The sequence below is a fragment of the Encephalitozoon hellem genome, chromosome V (genome assembly GCF_000277815.2).
Source record: "Encephalitozoon hellem ATCC 50504 chromosome V, complete sequence".
Classification (NCBI taxonomy): Eukaryota; Fungi; Microsporidia; family Unikaryonidae; genus Encephalitozoon; species Encephalitozoon hellem.
The window spans coordinates 118,625-137,329 of record NC_018472.1 but is presented as its reverse complement, the minus strand read 5'-3'; the positions used below and the strand labels follow the sequence as shown (position 1 = coordinate 137,329).

The 18,705-nt window shown below is 45.4% G+C and overlaps 17 protein-coding genes and 1 non-coding gene across 18 annotated transcripts; 7 read left to right on the top strand and 11 right to left on the bottom strand.

Annotated features, from left to right (window-relative positions):
* Positions 1-9: 9 nt before the first annotated feature.
* On the bottom strand, positions 10-1,032 carry EHEL_051110 (WD G-beta repeat domain-containing protein; the record flags this gene model as incomplete). The annotated part of the gene is made up of 1 exon (XM_003887252.1): positions 10-1,032. The coding sequence occupies one exon, from the start codon at positions 1,030-1,032 to the stop codon at positions 10-12; it is 1,023 nt and encodes a 340-aa protein (XP_003887301.1).
* A 51-nt stretch (positions 1,033-1,083) lies between these two features.
* Positions 1,084-1,713, bottom strand: EHEL_051100 (ADP-ribosylation factor family domain-containing protein; the record flags this gene model as incomplete). The annotated part of the gene is made up of 1 exon (XM_003887251.1): positions 1,084-1,713. One exon carries the CDS (start codon positions 1,711-1,713, stop codon positions 1,084-1,086), a length of 630 nt encoding a protein of 209 aa, XP_003887300.1.
* A 95-nt stretch (positions 1,714-1,808) lies between these two features.
* On the bottom strand, positions 1,809-4,625 carry EHEL_051090 (DNA polymerase type-B alpha subfamily catalytic domain-containing protein; the record flags this gene model as incomplete). The annotated part of the gene is made up of 1 exon (XM_003887250.1): positions 1,809-4,625. One exon carries the CDS (start codon positions 4,623-4,625, stop codon positions 1,809-1,811), a length of 2,817 nt encoding a protein of 938 aa, XP_003887299.1.
* A 94-nt stretch (positions 4,626-4,719) lies between these two features.
* Positions 4,720-5,130, bottom strand: EHEL_051080 (anaphase-promoting complex subunit 10; the record flags this gene model as incomplete). The annotated part of the gene is made up of 1 exon (XM_003887249.1): positions 4,720-5,130. One exon carries the CDS (start codon positions 5,128-5,130, stop codon positions 4,720-4,722), a length of 411 nt encoding a protein of 136 aa, XP_003887298.1.
* A 53-nt stretch (positions 5,131-5,183) lies between these two features.
* EHEL_051070 (uncharacterized protein) lies at positions 5,184-6,257 on the top strand (the record flags this gene model as incomplete). Its single annotated transcript, XM_003887248.1, has 1 exon — positions 5,184-6,257. One exon carries the CDS (start codon positions 5,184-5,186, stop codon positions 6,255-6,257), a length of 1,074 nt encoding a protein of 357 aa, XP_003887297.1.
* Positions 6,258-6,285: 28 nt separating this feature from the next.
* Positions 6,286-7,038, bottom strand: EHEL_051060 (uncharacterized protein; the record flags this gene model as incomplete). The annotated part of the gene is made up of 1 exon (XM_003887247.1): positions 6,286-7,038. One exon carries the CDS (start codon positions 7,036-7,038, stop codon positions 6,286-6,288), a length of 753 nt encoding a protein of 250 aa, XP_003887296.1.
* A 102-nt stretch (positions 7,039-7,140) lies between these two features.
* Positions 7,141-7,887, top strand: EHEL_051050 (putative SAM dependent methyltransferase; the record flags this gene model as incomplete). The annotated part of the gene is made up of 1 exon (XM_003887246.1): positions 7,141-7,887. The coding sequence occupies one exon, from the start codon at positions 7,141-7,143 to the stop codon at positions 7,885-7,887; it is 747 nt and encodes a 248-aa protein (XP_003887295.1).
* Positions 7,888-7,958: 71 nt separating this feature from the next.
* Positions 7,959-11,966, top strand: EHEL_051040 (putative superfamily II RNA helicase; the record flags this gene model as incomplete). Its single annotated transcript, XM_003887245.1, has 1 exon — positions 7,959-11,966. The coding sequence occupies one exon, from the start codon at positions 7,959-7,961 to the stop codon at positions 11,964-11,966; it is 4,008 nt and encodes a 1,335-aa protein (XP_003887294.1).
* A 114-nt stretch (positions 11,967-12,080) lies between these two features.
* Positions 12,081-12,839, top strand: EHEL_051030 (phosphatidylinositol transfer protein; the record flags this gene model as incomplete). The annotated part of the gene is made up of 1 exon (XM_003887244.1): positions 12,081-12,839. One exon carries the CDS (start codon positions 12,081-12,083, stop codon positions 12,837-12,839), a length of 759 nt encoding a protein of 252 aa, XP_003887293.1.
* On the bottom strand, positions 12,840-13,397 carry EHEL_051020 (40S ribosomal protein S9; the record flags this gene model as incomplete). Its single annotated transcript, XM_003887243.1, has 1 exon — positions 12,840-13,397. One exon carries the CDS (start codon positions 13,395-13,397, stop codon positions 12,840-12,842), a length of 558 nt encoding a protein of 185 aa, XP_003887292.1.
* A 146-nt stretch (positions 13,398-13,543) lies between these two features.
* EHEL_051010 (small nuclear ribonucleoprotein) lies at positions 13,544-13,762 on the top strand (the record flags this gene model as incomplete). The annotated part of the gene is made up of 1 exon (XM_003887242.1): positions 13,544-13,762. One exon carries the CDS (start codon positions 13,544-13,546, stop codon positions 13,760-13,762), a length of 219 nt encoding a protein of 72 aa, XP_003887291.1.
* A 74-nt stretch (positions 13,763-13,836) lies between these two features.
* EHEL_051000 (ribosomal protein L21) lies at positions 13,837-14,319 on the top strand (the record flags this gene model as incomplete). Its single annotated transcript, XM_003887241.1, has 1 exon — positions 13,837-14,319. One exon carries the CDS (start codon positions 13,837-13,839, stop codon positions 14,317-14,319), a length of 483 nt encoding a protein of 160 aa, XP_003887290.1.
* A 96-nt stretch (positions 14,320-14,415) lies between these two features.
* Positions 14,416-15,045, top strand: EHEL_050990 (uncharacterized protein; the record flags this gene model as incomplete). The annotated part of the gene is made up of 1 exon (XM_003887240.1): positions 14,416-15,045. One exon carries the CDS (start codon positions 14,416-14,418, stop codon positions 15,043-15,045), a length of 630 nt encoding a protein of 209 aa, XP_003887289.1.
* A 61-nt stretch (positions 15,046-15,106) lies between these two features.
* On the bottom strand, positions 15,107-15,325 carry EHEL_050980 (uncharacterized protein; the record flags this gene model as incomplete). Its single annotated transcript, XM_003887239.1, has 1 exon — positions 15,107-15,325. The coding sequence occupies one exon, from the start codon at positions 15,323-15,325 to the stop codon at positions 15,107-15,109; it is 219 nt and encodes a 72-aa protein (XP_003887288.1).
* Positions 15,326-15,400: 75 nt separating this feature from the next.
* Positions 15,401-15,476, bottom strand: EHEL_050970. The gene has a single exon. It is a non-coding gene; the product is annotated as a tRNA-Thr (tRNA).
* A 112-nt stretch (positions 15,477-15,588) lies between these two features.
* Positions 15,589-16,428, bottom strand: EHEL_050960 (uncharacterized protein; the record flags this gene model as incomplete). The annotated part of the gene is made up of 1 exon (XM_003887238.1): positions 15,589-16,428. One exon carries the CDS (start codon positions 16,426-16,428, stop codon positions 15,589-15,591), a length of 840 nt encoding a protein of 279 aa, XP_003887287.1.
* Positions 16,429-16,531: 103 nt separating this feature from the next.
* On the bottom strand, positions 16,532-17,206 carry EHEL_050950 (HAM1 domain-containing protein; the record flags this gene model as incomplete). Its single annotated transcript, XM_003887237.1, has 1 exon — positions 16,532-17,206. One exon carries the CDS (start codon positions 17,204-17,206, stop codon positions 16,532-16,534), a length of 675 nt encoding a protein of 224 aa, XP_003887286.1.
* Positions 17,207-17,281: 75 nt separating this feature from the next.
* EHEL_050940 (6-phosphogluconate dehydrogenase) lies at positions 17,282-18,640 on the bottom strand (the record flags this gene model as incomplete). Its single annotated transcript, XM_003887236.1, has 1 exon — positions 17,282-18,640. One exon carries the CDS (start codon positions 18,638-18,640, stop codon positions 17,282-17,284), a length of 1,359 nt encoding a protein of 452 aa, XP_003887285.1.
* Between the last annotated feature and the right edge of the window lie 65 nt (positions 18,641-18,705).

Below are 18,705 nucleotides of genomic sequence, written 5' to 3'. Positions count from 1 at the left end.
ATTAAAGGTTTATTCTTCAGTATCAAATGAAATAGGATAGAAGACGCAGAGTCCATCTATAGAGGTCGTAACGACATAGTTGTTATCTCCCCTGCAGAATGCAATATCCTTGTAGAACTTCTGTCCTTGGTGAACAAATAGCAGGTACCCATCATCCTCGTCTGGGTCAAGAGACATGTCCCATATACATACCTGCTCGTCACTTCCAGAGGCAAGGATGTCGGAATCCCTCCACTTCAAACAGCTTATAGGTGTCTTGTGTCTATTGATCTCCTCTACGGAATGGTTCCTGATATCCATCAGCCGAATCACCCCGTTATCATCTCCAAATGCAAGGATATTCTCTCCATTGAAGTCCACGGCATTTATGTCACATCCAAACTTCCCTTGGAAAATGCTCTTGTTGCACCGGATGTCGGTAATCTTGATGCTATGGTCACATGATCCAGAAAAAACCATCCCCTCGTGGTGGCAGAGTCCTTCAATGGAATCCTCGTGAATTCTCATCACGCCAGTCTCGTTGAAGCTCCAGTCATTTACAGATATTTCTCCGCTTTTTGTTCCGAAAATGCATCCAGACTTTCCAAAGCAAAGCCCGTATCCAAGCCCTTGACTAACCTCCCTGCAATAAACCTCATCAAACTTAGAGTTGTGCACCACAAGCTTGTTATCAGACAAGCAATACACCATCTCTCCATTTACCCTGACCTTGTTGTACGACTCCTTTATGTTCCTTTTCGAAATCTTCATCTTTCCAGGCATCTTCATCCCATCCGTTGGAAACAGATCGATGCTCACCATCCCAGGCGTGCCTTCCTCAGAAGGATTTGTCCCAAGCACAATAGTAAATCCTCTCATAATATCAATGCTCTGCGCCGGCCAGTCAAGCGAAATGTACTCCATCACGTTGTACGCATCCTCGGAAACCTCGAGGCCTTCGTCATCCACTTGTGGCTCGTAAACCTCATACTCCTCATTCGACAATCCAGAAATCTCCTCAGAGTAATCCTCCAAATTATGATGCACCGCCATTTAGGGCCAACCCAGGGGAATTCTTATAATCACGGCCATGACCACAAAAACTCAGGCTTCATGCTTTGGAGAGTCCAGCCTCCACCATCTCCGGATGGTCCTTGCTCCCCACAACCACTCTAGAGAAGAGCGCTGCTTCCTTATCCACGACCCTATATACTCTATATTGGTGTTCTTCTCTGCAGACACAGAAAAACAAGAAATTTCCATTCCATTTATATCCAGAAGCCCAAGATTCTGAACTATCTCCATACATCCTAATGCACCTTTCTTTTCATTTTTTGTTCCAAGAACCAGCATGCTTCTTTTAGTCCATGGATTTCTATACACAACAGACTTCACCTCTTCCCTTGCCCTCGCCCACTCCCCCGATGCAGAAGAGGCATCAACACAATACAGTACCACATCACACCTTTTATAGAGGTAATCCAATCTTGCTCTAGAACTCCTTCTTCCACACATATCATACACCACATAACTTGTATGGTCCTCATCATATCTATATATACACCCATCTCTCTGCTTTCTTACACACCTTAGTCTGCCCTTGAACATTCGGTTTACAATAGTAGACTTCCCACTCTTTTCAGGCCCAATAACTACTACCCTAATCCGAACAGCAAATACTCTATTGTAAATGTCCAAAAGCCTCTTCTTGGCCCTTGCACATATTCCAAACATTTATCCCGCACACCGCCTCGTTTTAAAATCCTCCATATCCAATTGGCTCCCCCTATGACCTTCTTTCCCATTGAATAATTTGCCCAGAAGATAAATCAGTGCTTTCTATTCATCTCCTTTTCAAAATACTTAGACAGCTCTATCCTCCTGTACTCTGAAACAGCCAGGTGCCTTCTTATAATGCCTTCCACCTCACCCCATCCTGCAAACATCGCCTGGAGACTGCTTAAAAGGCAGTCGAAGTCTTGGTTGTGCGGCACAAAAGATAACTCAGAGTTACAGTTGAAGCACCTTTTCATGTGCGTATAGGAGGATATACCGCACTCATGGCACCTCGAATCTGCACTGTATAAACACTCGATCTCTCTTCTAATCATCTTGTTGACCTCGTGTGTGTAGAATCCTCTGGGAATACTTCTGGAGCATTCCTTACATTTCAAAACCGCCCCTTGGACACTTCCACAGCAAGGAGATAGAAAAGATATGTTTTTTTGGACTTCAGCCTTTACAACCCTTTCCACTCCAAATATCCTTCCTATCTTCTCTGCATGAAACCCCTTGACTATCCCGACAATTCTAAGGAGAGGTGGGAGAATCTGATTTGATATATAATACTCATAGTCAATCACAAAATCCTCGTTCAAATGATATGCTCTCTTGTGGATGGCCTCGCCGGGGCTTCCTCTTCCTATCACATAGCAGACAACGTCTCCCTGATCAAACTTCATTCCCGCCTCCTTTAATCTTAGCGCAAGGGAGACATGTGGAAGCGTAGCAGATGGACCATAGTTCTCCGGCGCCTTGGACAGAGTGTTATGAATCACAAAGTCTTTTGCCGGAAGCCCCTCAAGATCACTTCTCAGCTTCCTCAACTCGTCATGCACAGCCTCTCTTATCTTACTGTTTCCATCATTCAGGTCCTTTTTTGGCTCATCTTTGTAAAACACTTCATAGGCCTCAGGGTCCTCCGGATCCGTGAGTAGTAGTTCTAGCACAACCCTGCATATTCTTCTACTAGCCTCACAGAAGTCTTTCCTAACAAGATCAAGCCCTTTATATTCAATACCACTCCTTCCATCCTCGCCAACATAGAGTCCTGCATACTTCTTCTTCTTGTACAGCAAAAGCTTCTTAAACACCTTGTCAACCTCAATCTCTATCTTCACATACCGAGAGTTGATTGCTTCCCTCAGCTTCCTTGACATCTCAAGAGCCTTTTTGTAGTTCGACATCTCCCCTCTAAGCCCTGTATGTACCATCACAGAGTCTGTGTCCCCATAAATAATCCTCATTCCACACTCTCCCTCTGCTATTCTTTTCGCCTCAAGAAGGAGATCTCTTCCCTTGTTGGTTATGTATGCTGCCATCGTGTAGTTACAAAACCTTGACCCAGCAAACCCAAGACATCCATATATGCTATTTGCAGTTAGCTTTAGTGCCCTTTGCCTTATCTCCAACACCCTGGTTTCTTCTTTCCCTTTGCTTTGCTTCATCAGGTCCTTGACTGCTTTCCTCCTTCCAACAAACCCCTCGAGGACCTTCGGTAAAAACCCTCTTTCAGCAATCCTGCTCTTCTCAGTCAGCATTTCTAGCTGCTCAGCACTCATGTCTCCAGAAATCCTTCCATTAAACATCCCAACAGTTGAGAAACACACATTAAACTCCTGAATAATCGATGGATACAAGGAATTGAAGTCCAAAAGAAGAACAAGATCTTCATAGAACCCCGCCTGCGGAGACAGCACCAACCCCCCTGTGTACTTCACCTCTTTCCGGCCCGTAATACAAGGAAACAAGTACCCTCTTGCATATAATTCGTGAAGAAGAGTATACTCAATCCTTTCCGCACGCAAGTTCTGCAAGGCCCTGTTCAGAATGTATCCAGAAACCTCAGACATCTCCTTTGACAGATCCAGTGCCTCCGTGGCCTGGAATATACGATGTATTGCTTCAGACTCAACAGCCAGCCTCTCAAATGAATTCTCATATTGTACCTGCTTTCTCCTCAGCTTTTCTGCAACTTCTAGATTCAGAGTCGAAGATAGCTCCTCAAGAGAGAAATCACATCCTTTTATGTTTCCGCTTGCAAATGCAAACAAGTCGCATCTTACCATTCCAGATATCTCTAGCCTCTTGAGAATAAAACTAGGAAGATTATGGTAGACTATACAATCTATGCCTTCGCTACCCATGAGGCTGTTGAGATACTTCACTAGCATCTCCGGCGTCCGGTGCAGCGCATACTTGATCCCCTCGGCCCTTACATCCCTGCTTCCATCTTCAGGTCTCACTTCTCCACAGTGAAGGACTCCTCGCACATAGAGGCAATACTTAAGAATCCCCGCTCTATTAAACCTCACAGCCAACGTCCCAAGCTTCAGCCTGGGCAGACTTGAATTGCATACAAACGAGATCACTCCTGGAGATTTCACAACAACACCCTCCCTAGGAGACATCAAATGCTCACCAATCCTGACAATGCAGGGCCCCCTAAGCCTTCTTGATATGATGATGTTTTCTATAGGATTTGAAAACTCCGTCACAATGGCCTCAGAGTGGTCGGAAAAGAAGTCATCAAAGGAGACCCTCTTTTCTGGAAGAACTTTGATCAGATCAACCTTCCTATCCAGATTGGGATAGAACACATTCTCTTTCAACGACGGCTCTAGAGCATATCCAATTCCCTTCGAGCCCATGAATGCCTTAATGTCTTCCTTCAATTCCTGGTCCTTGCCGCTGGCTGCCTTCAAAAAGACTGGGGAGTAAATGTTTTCCACGCGGATCCTGCAGGATTGCGAGCTGCATGCATGTGCATCTATCGGAAGGCCCTCGGGAATCTCTGTCAGATGCTTTCCGTAAAGCATAACAGTGGATTCATCTACCTGCTCGATATTTAGTATGTAAAAATACATGGGATATCCGAAGACACCGCTTTTCACAGTGCTACAGCGGTATGAAGCTGACAAACAGTATATTTAATGTGCCTCATTAAAGACCGTTGTGGACTCATATTTTGTAATAAATCTCCTTTGTCGATGATTCTAGAACTTTCAGATGCCTGATGTGACTATCCTTTCCCTCCTGATGGTTCGAGTTGATTACAATCTGGACATAAAGACATTTTCTTGCAACATTCAGTGTCAGGAGCCCCTCAGGCTCCACAAGCTCCACAGAACTTATTTCCTTGATGCCCTCTCTCGTCAGTCCAGATCTGATCTCGATCCTTTCTGGCGTATAGCTGTCATCCTGTGTGAAGCTCAGGAACAGCTGTACGGACTGGACATACCGGACCTTATCAAATGATATTTGGATGGAGTGTGGAAGCACATCATCCGTGGCCCAGTACTCAGACATATCCTTTGACAGTAGCTCCTTGAGAGAATGCTCTCTTTTGAATGAGCTCAATCGGATCTCCATTAAAGGGATTCCCCCAACAATAATTCTGACTACAAATCCCCTGTGAAATCACAATGTCCTTCTTCACAAATCTTCCCAAGGACAACCGCAAATGCACCAAGACAGACACTCCATTTGACTTGTCCCTAAGCGACTGTCTTGCATGCAGTGGATGTGTATCTGCAGATGAGGTCGGCGCTCTTTCTGCAGATACCTCCTTCATCCTGGACTTGTCTCCGCAAACTTCGTTTATTCTCTCTCCCCAATCGAAAGTGAATATCTTCAATGTCTATAGGGCGGGAAATATGAGCTACAAGGAGTTCGAGTGCGTCCTATCTTCCTTTCTCAAGGCCAGGTTCAATGTATACAAGATAGTTGATACCTCTTGTATGAGAAGCAAAATCTATGAAGAGGTGTACAAGGAGTATTTAGCCACAGACCACATGATAATCAGCGCATGCCCGGGAGTGGTTACATATGTTGAGAGAACAGCCCCGCATCTCATTGGGTATTTATCGAGAGTCAAGTCTCCTCAGCAGATGGCGTTTTCTCTTGTGAAGGGAACTAGGACGGTGAGTGTAATGCCATGCCACGATAAGAAGCTGGAGAATGGGAGAGATGGCCTGGCTCTCGACTTCATTCTGACCACAAGGGAGTTCTGCCAGGTGCTTGGAAAGCTTGGATTTGAAGCGTTCATTAAGTCTGGAGCCACAAACTTCCATGGCCTGGAGAAGATGGAGATAACACAGTGGAATATCGGGACAAGTTCTGGAGGATACTCAGAGTCCATACTTAGAAGGTTCCACTCTGTAAAGATTGTAAAAGACGAGAATGGGGTCAAGGAATATGTAGTGGATGACGGAAGCATTATATCGCAGATAACAGGGCTTGAGAACACCCTGAACTACCTCAGAAGGAGTAGGACTAAGGGCGCTGGATACAAGATGGCCGAGATATTTATATGCAAGAATGGCTGCATTGGAGGCCCTGGGCAGGAAAGAATAAACAGTGTCGAGATGGATCTCAAGGAATACAATTTCTGTGGAAAGGAGCAGCCGGATATTCACCATTTGCCACCCGAACTAGAAGAAAAAAGAACGTTTAAGCAAATAAAGGTGAAAAGAGTAGGTTTCAAAGTTGATTGGTAATGGCCAACCAGTCATTGATCTGAGGAGTTTATTTATTGATATTGTATCTGGGAAGTACGATCTCAACACAAAGAATGGCGGCAACGAGATAGCCAGCAGCCACAAGAATTGGAAACACATCCAGATTCTTCTTCAAAGCCACCATGCTTGGAAAGCTGTCGAAAGCTAAAGACATCACTATCGAAGAGACGCCATGGGTGAAGAATAGCTGGATAAGATGGGAATGGGATGCAAGGCCCATCTCACAAGCCATAGCCATCAGAATTATCAAAAAGGCACTGATGAGTTGAGATATCACCACAGACATCTTGTACAGTCCCATGGAGCGGTTGATAAGCCTTCCGGACTCATAAAACATATATGAAGTAAGGATGAGCATTCTATACATTGTCTCTCCATGCGGACCGCTAGGCTCGAGAAATCCGTTGCTATAGCAAATGGAGGACATGCGAAGAGAAAAGACAAACACAACGGCCGTGTATGCTGCTACTATGAGGCTGTGAGGAGTGATTATCCTGACTGTATCCTGGTCAAAGAACCTTTTGGCCACCCTGGCGGATATAGGCATGAACGAGGAAACAGAAAGGCCCATGGAGAGAGGAAAAAACAGATTGTAAGATGCATCTACGAACTTTGCGGCCGATGGTGCCGCAATTGGGAGTATATAGACTATCAGCACCACGACCTTCTCGAGTATGGAGAATCTTCTCAAGTCCTTGTCGAAATCGGCGCCTGTTCGGGCACATCTCCTCATTCCGACAGCCTCATAAACTATACTCATTACAAGGGATGTGTTTTGGATGTATTTATTTTACATAGCCGGTGCTTTGGCAGCTTACAAACATCTCTTTTGGCTGTTATCTGAAATATGAATTTAGCCCTCATGGGAATTCCCGAGCTCTCTGGCCCTGCTGAGCTATACTACGACGAAGAGACCTCGGCAAAATACACGCAGAACAGTAGGATCGTTTACATCCAAAGAGAGCTGACTGAAAGGTGTCTTGAGCTGCTCGAGGCGAAGGACGGGGGGTTGCTGCTGGACATTGGATGTGGATCTGGTCTTAGTGGGTCTGTTCTCACTGAGAACGGCTACCCGTGGGTCGGAATTGACATAAGCACGGAAATGCTGAGGCTAGGAATAGAAAAAGGAGAGGGGCTTGGATACATAAGAATGGATATGGGGAGAGGGTTGGTGTTTCAGCCGGGAACCTTTGATGGTGTTGTGAGTGTCAGTGCAATCCAGTGGCTGTTTCATTCTTATTCATCTGACGAGCATCCTATTCGTAGGATTAGAACGTTCTTTACGACGCTCTACTCTGTGTGCAAGCCCGATGCCAAGTGTGTACTCCAGTTTTACCTTAAGAACCAGAGCCAGGTTGAGATGCTGAAGAATGAAGCGATTAGAGCAGGGTTTGATGGAGGGATCCAAGTAGACAACGAAGGGACTCGGAATGTCAAAAGCTTTTTGGTGCTCACGTCTGGAAAGGGAACAGGAAGGAAGAGAGAGAGGAAGAAAAAAAGAAAGGGGAGAATAGATGAAATCCTGAAAAGGAAGGAAAAGTTAAGGCTTAGGGGTGTTGAGGTGCCGAGGGATACTAAGTACACTGGCCGGAGAAGATCGAGAAGATAATTAAATACGATTAGACGACTTTCTTATCTTTTCTGAGATAGCAAAAGAGAGGAGAAATTTTTGCCCTAAAAATGAACCATGAAGAATACTTCAAGACAAAGCACCCGGTATATACAAACATTTCAGCACAATTTACGGGCATAGGACACCTTGTGATTGACGGTGGGGCCCTTATAAGCAATATCAGCAAAAGGTATGGGGTTGGATATGAAAGCCTCCCCCTCCACACATACATGCATGGAACTAGGTTTATGTTGTCGAACCTTCAGAAGGCAGGGTTCCACGACATTATGGTGTTTTTCCGAGCAGAGTATGGGCACAGAAAGGTGATTAGGGAATATCTTATGAGGAGGTTTGATTTCATGGATATTTCCCAGGTCTATGAGTACATTGAGAATGAAAGGGTTGCACTTGTTCTTGGGGGAAGCGAGGAAGATGAGCTTAGATTTCTATATGAATGTCTCGGGATCAGTCTTTACTGTGGGGTTCTTGACCATATGGAGTTCAGGGTTCCGAATGTCTACGCATTTGTGTACAGTCCACTTGAGCGCAGAGTGGAAAGGAAAGCTATGGTCTTCCATAGCGAGGATAGTGATTCCGAGGGGTGGGAGGGCATAGACGATGAGATCAAGAAGATCAATCCTATGATGAGCCTGAAGGAGGTTGATGAACTGTTCAAGTCCAGGACCAAAGCTTTTAGGCCTTGCAGCTTTTCTGTGCCTACAGAGCTGTGTAGGAAACTTATTAAGATGTTCAGAGACAGGACGTCTGGAGGAATGATAGACTTTGATGGAAGGCTCCTTCTTCGTGAGGGAGAGTCCGAGTCTGAGGAGGAGCTTATCGGCTATGATGAGATTATCAAAGACGGGCATAAGGACATTGAGAGCAAGAATGTCGGGATGGAGTTGGACTTACTAGTAAGCGGGAAGGAGATAAGCCCGGGGTCTGCGGCTGCACACATGAAAAACATAAGGAAGTCTGCACAGTCGCTGTTTGATGGGAAGCTACTGTACACGCCGATTGTTAGGACGAAGGGGGGGAAGGCGCCGAAGATGTCACAGAAGCAGAGGCAGATTATAGAAGAGAACGAAAGGAGGATGAGAGAAGAGAAAAAGGCAAAGGAGACAGCATGGCTCAAGAACTTTTTTGGAAAGTATAAGGCGCTTGATTACCAGGGAAAGAAGAATCTCTTGGAAAGTGTCAAGCGCGATGGATCTGGGATTTATAGAAGAGTTCTCCTGCTCAAGATCGAGTTCTATGCGGACATGTGGAACCTCAAGAAAAGATCTGAGGACTGTGATGAGAGTATCATTGTGCCGTGTTACCTGAGCTGCATTGAATACATCCGTGAGTTTGGAAAGCTTGGGCTCGAAGATCAGGCGCCAGATGCGGAGCTTGAGTTCGTATTTCAGAACCTGATTGGGTGTGGGTTTGAGGCAACTGTTAGAGAGTTGGTTGAGAAGCATGGGCTTGGGCACCTGAACCTTGAATTCTTTACCGATGACACAAGTGCACCCAGTGAATTTGATATCTGCTTCCAACTTAAGCACACCGGAGATAAGCTCCAAAGAAGTGTGAATTCGAAGAAGGATCCCCGTGTTCTGTTCAAGCCTGACGAGTGGCAAGTGCGACTTCTCGACCTTGTTGACAAGAACAAGAGTGCTGTGATATCTGCGCCGACAAGTGCTGGGAAGACGTTTATATGTTTCTATGCAATTGAAAAGATCCTGAAGGAGAGCGACACCAACATGGTGATTTTTTGCCTTCCCACCAAGGCTCTTGTCAACCAAGTGTCTGCAGACATATACGCTAGGTTTACTGCAAAGGTGAATTCCAAGACCTTTCTGCAGGGAAGTCTTATGAAAGAGTTTTCGATAGCTCCTTGGAACTGCCAGGTTCTGATAGTGATCCCATCTCTTCTGGAGTCTGTGCTGAATACACCTCCCAAGGGGTTTCTTGAAAGAGTCAAGTACATAATTATCGACGAGGTCCATAAGATCAGCAGCGAAGAGATGGGCATTCCGATAGAGAGGATAATCCACCTATCTCCGTGTCCTATGCTAGTCCTGAGTGCAACGCTTGGAAATATTGAAGGGTTCTATGGATGGATGAAGAAGATTGAGGAGGAGAAGGGAAGAGAGTGCGAACTTGTTTCCTATGACGAGAGATACTGTGAGCTGAAGCCCTATGTCTATTCTTGCGAGTTCAAGCCAAAGATAGTGCCGATAAACAATCTGTTTGCATACTCCTATTCGCACATAAAAAGGTTTGGGTTTGGAAATGACATGAGCTTTCTTCCCGAAGAGCTTCTCCATTTGTATGATTCCATATGTGCGGTTCTTAGTAAAGACCAGGAGCATCTGATTGGCAGGATAACGCCTGAGAATTTCTTCAAGAGCAACATAGTGACAAAGAAGGAAGTGAGGGAATACGGAAAACATCTTCTAGAGACGTTCCAAAAGATGATTGAAGGAGATCTGCTATCTGAGAAGCAAGTGAAGTATGTCTACAAGCTACAGACAAAGGAGGCAAGAAAGGCCTTCGAAACTGTTGCTGACTATAGTAACGAGTATCTTCTTGAAAACATCCTTGATCTTCTCATGGAGCTTAAGGAAAGAGACATGTTCCCGTGCATAGTCTTCAATACGGACAGGGACTTTGCTAGCAAGCTTGCACTGAAGGTGTACCAGCAGTTGGAATCCATGGACATGGAGAAGAAGAAGGACAAGTTCATCGAGAAGATGAAGAAAGAGGCGAAGAGAGCAAGAGATGCTGAGAAGACGAAGGAGAGCTGGATCGAGGAATCCATTGCAGCAGAAAAGAGTTTCCAGATGAGAAGCGACAAGAAGAACATCAAGTACACCTTCCTCGACCCCCTAACCAAGCTGACTGATTACGAGCTTTCTGAAGAGACCAAGTTCATAAAGAATACCAGCTTTGAGTTTATTGACATGATTTACCGTGGAATAGGAGTACATCATGCACACATGAATAGAAAGTACAGGTCTCTTGTTGAGATCCTATTCAGGCAGAAGCATCTGCAAGTTCTCTTTGCAACGGAAACCCTAGCTCTTGGAATCAACATGCCTTGCCGGACTGTTGTGTTTGCTGGAGACTCCCTCCAGCTAGACCCCATGAATTATAAGCAGATGGCGGGACGAGCTGGAAGAAGGGGGTTTGATACTCTTGGGAATGTTGTGTTCATGGGAATACCCAAGCAGAGGGTGCAGAACCTCATGGTGTCTTTGCTTCCGAATATAAAGGGTGTCTACACCTACACAAACACAAGCTTTGTCGGGTTCGACTTGAAGGACTCACTCATCAAGAATCCCTTGATTGAGAGCACTCTCTACAACGGCCAAGAAGAGCTTTCTAGGACGATTGGAGGGCTTTCCATATCGGGAGACAAATCTTCACCATATGACCTGAGTGACGTTTATGGGCTCGAAGAAAGAAGGGCCGAGCTTGTAAACTATCAGCTCAGTCTCCTCAAGCCATACTTCTTGCCAAAGTCCTATCTTTGTGACCTTGTGATAGGAAACAGAGACTCTGATCCCGGAATCCTATCGTTTGCTCTTCTTTTGGAGAGTGGGGCCCTTTCCTTGGATCCTGATGCCTTCATGATTACATTGGCACACTTCTTTGAAACAAAGCCTCTCTTGTTCGATATGGGCTGTACACTCCCTCCCCTGGAGCCTGCTGTATATGAGTTCTGCCGGAAGATTAATAGCATTTCGAAGAGCTCAGTGTCAAAGCTATACCCGCCGATTCTGAGATCTCTACAGAAGATGTCGTCTGCACCCTTGCATACTATCGATTCCTTCCTAAGAGTGGAGAACCTAGACAAGATAAAGAACTCATACCTTCTGGACTTTTTCAGACATGGGAGCTGGAATAGAATTGCCGAGGAAAACTGCATTGGAACAGGAGAGCTTTTTAAGTCACTGAGCGCCATCAATAACGTTGTTTTGTCCCTTATAAGACTTTACGACACATACGGCCTCTGCAGCGACGACAGATCGAAGATTATACGCTTCCACTCTATGTTCGAGCCGAAGTTCAAGGCCATGTTTGCCTAAATTAAACTCTTTTCTGGCATCGCATTCCGACTCTACCTTCCTTGTTTGCTAATTGGCAGACAAACCACGCCGCTGGACACTTATACAATAAATAAAGGGAGGCTTCTGAGCACAATGGGTAGGGTGGAAAAGATATATGTAACAGTTCTTCCCATGACCACCGACGAATATGCCGTGGGTCATTTCCATACCGTTACCTCAATGACAGAATCGGAAAATGCAGGAGGCCTGAGGGTAGAGATGATAAAAGCAGAAAGCGTTGTTCACGAAACGCTTGGAAAGGCCAACAAGACACACAAGATAATGTATTTGAAGCCAAGATTCCCACGGGTGCTTCATAGCCTCATCCCGGAAGATGCATGCATAGTTGAGGAAATCTCATACAATGCCCATACGAAGTGCCATACGTTCTACAAGAACAGATATTTCTCGAACGACACGTTTAACATGGTGTTCAACACGATCAATAGAGACGGAGCAGAAGTGCTGGAGAACCCATTTGAGCACGATCCAAGCCACGTTAGAAGTATAGAGAAGATTAACCTAGATCTCCACGGGCCTCCTGTGGACCCTGCATTCGACCCCTCTGTTTACTACCATGAGGAGAGTGGAAGAGGGAGGCTCGATGAAAACTGGATAGAGAGGTATAAAGAGGAGGGGATGCCGATGATGGTGTCTTACAAGCACCTGACTGTCGAAGTAAACAACTACATGATGGGATGGATTTCGGCAGAGATAGAGAAAGTCATGAGGGGTATCATAACATCTGTCCAGCAAAGGATATTCTGCACAATGGACAAGTGGCATGGAAAGAGCATCGATGGAATCCAAAAAGAGGGCGAAAGTCAAAAGGATAGAAATTTTATTAAATAATCATTCTTCATCTACCTTAGCCTCTGTCTTCTTCTTCTTACCCTTTTCTCCATAGCGCGAGTATGGATTGTATTCGATAAGTGGCTCCTTGTCTGCTCTTACCATGAATCCGGGAACGTCAACAACCTGATCCTTGATAGAAATGCACCTTCCTTTTATAAGAACCCTTGCATGATGTACAGACCTTGCCAGCCCTGCTGCAAACACCCTGAACTGGAGACGCCTCTCCAGATAGTGGTTGATTGTGAGATCGAGGACCTTGTTGAGCCCATCGATTACACTCTGCTTGTCACAGAGATTAATTCCGTTAAGTATCCCGTACTTCATGAGCTTCCTGAGAAGAGACCTTCCACTTATTGGGATGTCCTCTGGGTTTGTTGATGTAAGAAGCGTACGTGCACGCTCCTTATCCTTTGCAAACATCTTCTCCATGACCCAGAGCTCGTGCTTGTTCTTCAGCCCATACACACCAACCAGCTGTATCTCCCTAATCAGCCTTTCCTTCTCAAACGGGTCTCTCGGGGTGCTTGCTCTCTTGCTACCTTTCTTGCTTGCCATTCAGGGTGAAAAATTTTCATTCTATTCTACTGGCCAGAGTGAATGCATTCCTGGGCTGCCATGGAATAAAGCATCCCAGACAGAACACCATGCTCCTGCCGAGATATCCGCTCAACTGTTAAATGCAATACTTTTCGATCCCTCTGATGGGAAAGAGTGCTGTTCCAAACCTTACAGGCCTATTGCACAAAAAGGTTGCTGTTCGAATTGACGGAGGACACACTCTCAAAGGACTATTGATGGGATATGATGCATTTATGAACATAGTGCTGTCTGGAACCATGGAGACCAATGAGGCGCAGAGCACTGCAGTTATTCGAGGAGAGTTTGTAGAGGACATAGTGCCTGTGGATGAAGCATCTTGATTCTAAGAGGCTAGACTTCGGGTGCCTTAGCCCATGCTGTGCAAATTTTTCAAACTCCGAAAACAGCCCTAGAAATGAGAAGTAAGGGATACAGAAGAGGAACGAGGTCTCTGTTTTCGCAAGACCACAGAAAGCATGGTGTTGCACATGTGTCGAAATATCTTGAGAAGTATGAGATAGGTGACATGGTTGATATTGTAGTCAACCCGGCCATGATGAAGGGAATGCCTCACAAGTACTACCATGGAAGAACGGGGCGTGTCTACGATGTGAAGCCCAGGTCTGTTAACATTGCTCTTTACAAAAGGGTCCGCGGGAAGTATGTGATCAAGAAGGTGATTGCACGTATCGAGCATGTGAGGAAGAGTAGGTGCTGCGAGGAGAGCCGTGAAAGGATTCTCAAGGCCTCTGAGCTTGCAAAGAGTGCTGAGGCCAAAGGAATGGTGCTTCCTCCGATCAAGAGAAAGATTGAGGGGCCGAGGAAGAGCATGGAGATATCTCTTGAGAACAACCAGCCGATCGAAGTTGGCCATGAGCCTCACATAGTGATCTTCTAATAAAACCATTTTATCGAGACTTTTTGGCTCATCTCCTGGGCAAGAGGCTTTTCTTTCGTTCTCTGTATTCAAAAGAATGTAATTTGGCATCCTTGAATGGAAGGGAAGACGCCAATGGATGTGGAGCATGAACTTGGATGGAAATGCGAAAGCAAGCAAAGGGATGGAAGGTGTGTCCACTTGTCACCATTGAAGAAGCGTAAGATAGACGCCGAAACAACAAAGGAAAGACACACGCAGATAGTCAAGTGCCTAAATGATGGGAAAAGGCCTGTTGCAAAGAAAGCCAAGTGGTTTTCTGCTGCAAGTGCTGCACGGCTTCCCATGATGGCAATAGGGTACCTCCATCTGGTACTGAACCTCGTTGTCATAGCATTTGTATGCTATGTCATTCTGTATGTACTGGTAGGACTGGAGAGAGACATGAGATATAGGATAATTAACAGAAGGACACAGATACGGCAGCAGATAGAGGAGGCAAAGGCATTATACAAAATCAACAAGTGCGATCCAGCTACAAGAGTGCCTGCAATAGAGGAGCTATGCAACAAGTGGGAGTGTGTAATCAAAAATGGATATTGGTCTGTAGGATATACTCGCATCATTGCAGAGGTTTTTGGAGATGTAATGGACGGGTTTATCAGGAAGTTTTCTATAAGGAGCTCCTTGACAATTGGGTTTTTCTTCGTTCTATTCCTTATGTTCAGAAGGACCTCTAAGACTTGAGTCTGCAGAGCAAAAGTGTGTTACAATTAAAAAGATGGCAAAGGCTTTAACAAACACAACTTTATTTCTTGTTTGGGTCACTCACAATAATATTATTAATTGGAATGTGTATCAGCTTTATCGCATATCCCAGGATCCCAAGAAAGCCTATTCCAATGGCATGGCGCTTCATCGACATCGAGAATTCTTTTCCAGATGGCTTGATGCACTTCTTCAAAAAGAGTCGGACAGACCTCAGATGGTCTGCTAGAAAGCTTGGTTTTGGGGGATTCTGTGACATTTAGGGCTGTAGAGTTCTAGATTATTTTGATGTTTGCGAAAACAAATCGCTTGGAGGCCAGCTGGCGACACAAAATAGAGCCACCACCGAGACTCGAACTCGGGGCCTCCAGTTTACTAAACTGGCGCTATAACCACTTAGCTATGGCGGCTAGCCACGCTAACCTCACAACTCATACCGCCAACATCCTTGCCATTGCCCCTTGCAAAGCATAATAAAAGACTACAGAAAACCTTTATTCTATAAATCATCATCCCGCCCCATCACTTATTTGTCCTCGATAAGGTCTTCAACAAAAAGAACACATCCACATCCTTTTCTCTGCATGTAGTTCTCAGAATCCTCCCAAGAACATCCTCGCTCTGCTCTCTAATTCGAGAAACACAGGATTTCGCCGACTCCTTCAAAAACTCAAGCCTCTCAAACTTTCTTGCAAACTCCTGTCTAACCTCCTCAATCCTCTCAGCACCCCCAAAGTCCCTAGCTACCCTTTGACCCTCTCTTACTTCGACTCGGTTAGAATTAATCACTTCACTTTTCAAGCTGTTCCATTTCTCTTCTTCCCCAGAGGCCCACAAGATCTTTTTGTCTGCATCCTCAATCTCTTTTTCAACATCTCTTCTCTTAATGACCCCTTCGTCCTGCAAAAGTCTCTTTTCTAGACTTACTCCGTATTCTATCTTCTTCCTCTGCAGCGCATACTCTACACACAGTCTAACCAGCCCTCCCAAGGTTCCATTCTCCCCAAGCTTCCCATGCAGATCGGAAATGTTGTCCCTTCTCTTTGGTCCATCCTTAACCAGAACATTGCCACAAATGTCATCCTCAGAACTTATCTCCACAGACACATTGTCTTCTATGCCCTCTTCACACGCACTCAGCACCCGTAGATCAGCCTTGCTCTCCTTGGCCTTCTTGCTAGAATTCTCTTCCTCGGAGTCCCCCTTTCTCTTGAGACTCCGGACAAATCTAAAACTAAATATCCCATCGGTATTCCCTCTTGCCATACTCTGCTCCTCCTTTCCTTCATCAAAAATCCTCCGGGCCTTGGGCTCCTGCCTGACATTTCTCCTGAAAACAAATCCGTCTAGGTTCTCAAGCATCCTATTTAAACCACTTTAAGGGCTCGCCAAAATCCATTTCCTTCTACCGCCCCAGCTCAAAATCCCATGGTAAACCATACAAAGACATATTCCACCAAACATTTTAATTTTCAAATAACCGCTCATATATCCCAATCTCCCGCAAATGTCTCTTGACCTTCTCAACAGCCCTGTATCTTCCTATCTTAACTCCTTCCATCCCACAGGGAACCTCATCATATTCTTCCTCCCTAGGAACAAAGATATCGTTGAATACCCTGGGATCCTCTTTTCCCTTCCGAACAATGTCTCCCCGAACTTCCCCACAGAATGTCTTGGTCACAACCTTTCCTTCTTCCATCCTCATCATACCAATAATCGTAGAATAAGAGCATCCCCTTCCCACCTTCGATGCAATCTCAAGAATCCGAGGTGCACCAATCTTCAGAAAGTCCTTGGCATACTGTCCAGGGAATCCCTCCAATCCATTCATGTGGATACTGGTGTCGTCAACAAAAGCAATCGTCGATTCGGTGACCAGGTGGCTTGCCTTTCGAAGCTTGTCCATCATTATCTCCTCCTTGCTCCCCTGGATCTCTTCTATGTCCAGCACAACTAACTCCACAGGTGCATTTAAAAATTTTCTGAACGTTTCGTACTTATAGGAGCTCGATGTTATAAATATTGCACGTAAATGCCTTGGCGCACTCTCACCAAACCTGTGGCCTCTATCAATGGTCTCCCTAGAACATATAGCCATATCGCTACACGCCTTCAGTACTGTTTCATGGCCCTCCATCCTATGGATAACCAGTAATTCTTTAAGAAACCCTTTTCAATTCAATTTACAAAGTTTAATCCCTAGCGAAGCTGGCTAGGCCCACTCAATGTGGACAGCCTTCGACTCCCCCTTCTTCACCACCATGTGAACCCCAAAGTAATCTCTCATGGCCTGAATCATATTTCCTCCTCCTTCCTTTTTCTTTATCCCATTCAAGTACATCAGACAAGACGAGATAGTCGGAATAGCCACCTCGTTCTCCACAGCATATAAAACCATCTCCTTCAGATCCAAAGAACACTTGTTATACAGGGACACAAATCCAGACGTAAGTTCGAGATCCTCTTCTCTCTCCTCCCCCAAGCACCCAATCACATTCAAAAGCTTTCCTCTAAGAATGCATCCGTTGCTCCACACCCTGGTGATGTCTTTGATGGTGTATTCCCATCCATACCTCTTTCTAGCCTTCATCAGCAGGTTGAATCCCTGGATGTACGAAACTATCCGAGCAAGATAAAATCCCTTTCTTATGGCATCCTCCGATATTCTTTTCTTCCCAGTGCTGCTCTCAAGCCTCGAGGAAAGCCAGCATCTTTTGTCCTTCATGTACGACACCATCCTTGACCCAACAGCCTCCATTATTGCAGGTATCGCCTCCCCCATCTCCATCGAAGAAATCACAGTCTCCTTTCCAGTCCCCTTCTGCTCAGAGACATCCATTATTTGGTCAATCACACTTCCCCCTTCATTATTCATCCTTAGGATGTTCCGAGAAATTCTGAGCAAGTAGCTCTCTGACTCCTCCTCGTTCCAGTTATCAAACAGCAGAGATATAGACAGGTTGTCCATCCCTAAGGACTTCAGAACCAAATATGTTTCGGTGATCACCGCCATGTCTCCATACTCAATCCCGTTATGAATCATCTTGACAAAGTGTCCTGCCCCATTTTCTCCAAGCCATGCACAGCAGCGGTAGTTACTAGATATGCCAGCTGCAGAGATGTCCGTAAGAAGGCCACATACCTCCTCCCAGGCATCTCTGGAACACCCAACCATGATCGACGGGCCATTGCGGGCTCCCTCCTCTCCACCAGAAATCCCGCATCCAACAAACCTGAACTCATGATTGTTTCTTCTGATGGTATCTTTGAATGATGAATTTCCTCCATCAATGACAATGTCGTCCTTGCTCAAATGCTTGCCAAGCTCCTCAAGAAACGCATCCACCACCTCTCCAGAAGTCAGCATCAAAATGATGATCTTGGGAGAGGCCCTGATCCCTCCAACAAGGTCCTTCACAGAGTAATGTGGGCATATCTCACTGCTTTCTTTTGCAAGTTCATCTGTCTTCGAAGACGTCCTGTTGAAAACATGGAGCCTGTATCCTTTTGAAACAATGTTTAGTGCAAGGTTGCGTCCCATAACACCTAGGCCTATCAAACCAATCTCCATTGATGGGTTGGAGACATCTGGATTTGTACTTTGTCTTCCAAGACACAGAACAGCCCCGATTGTTG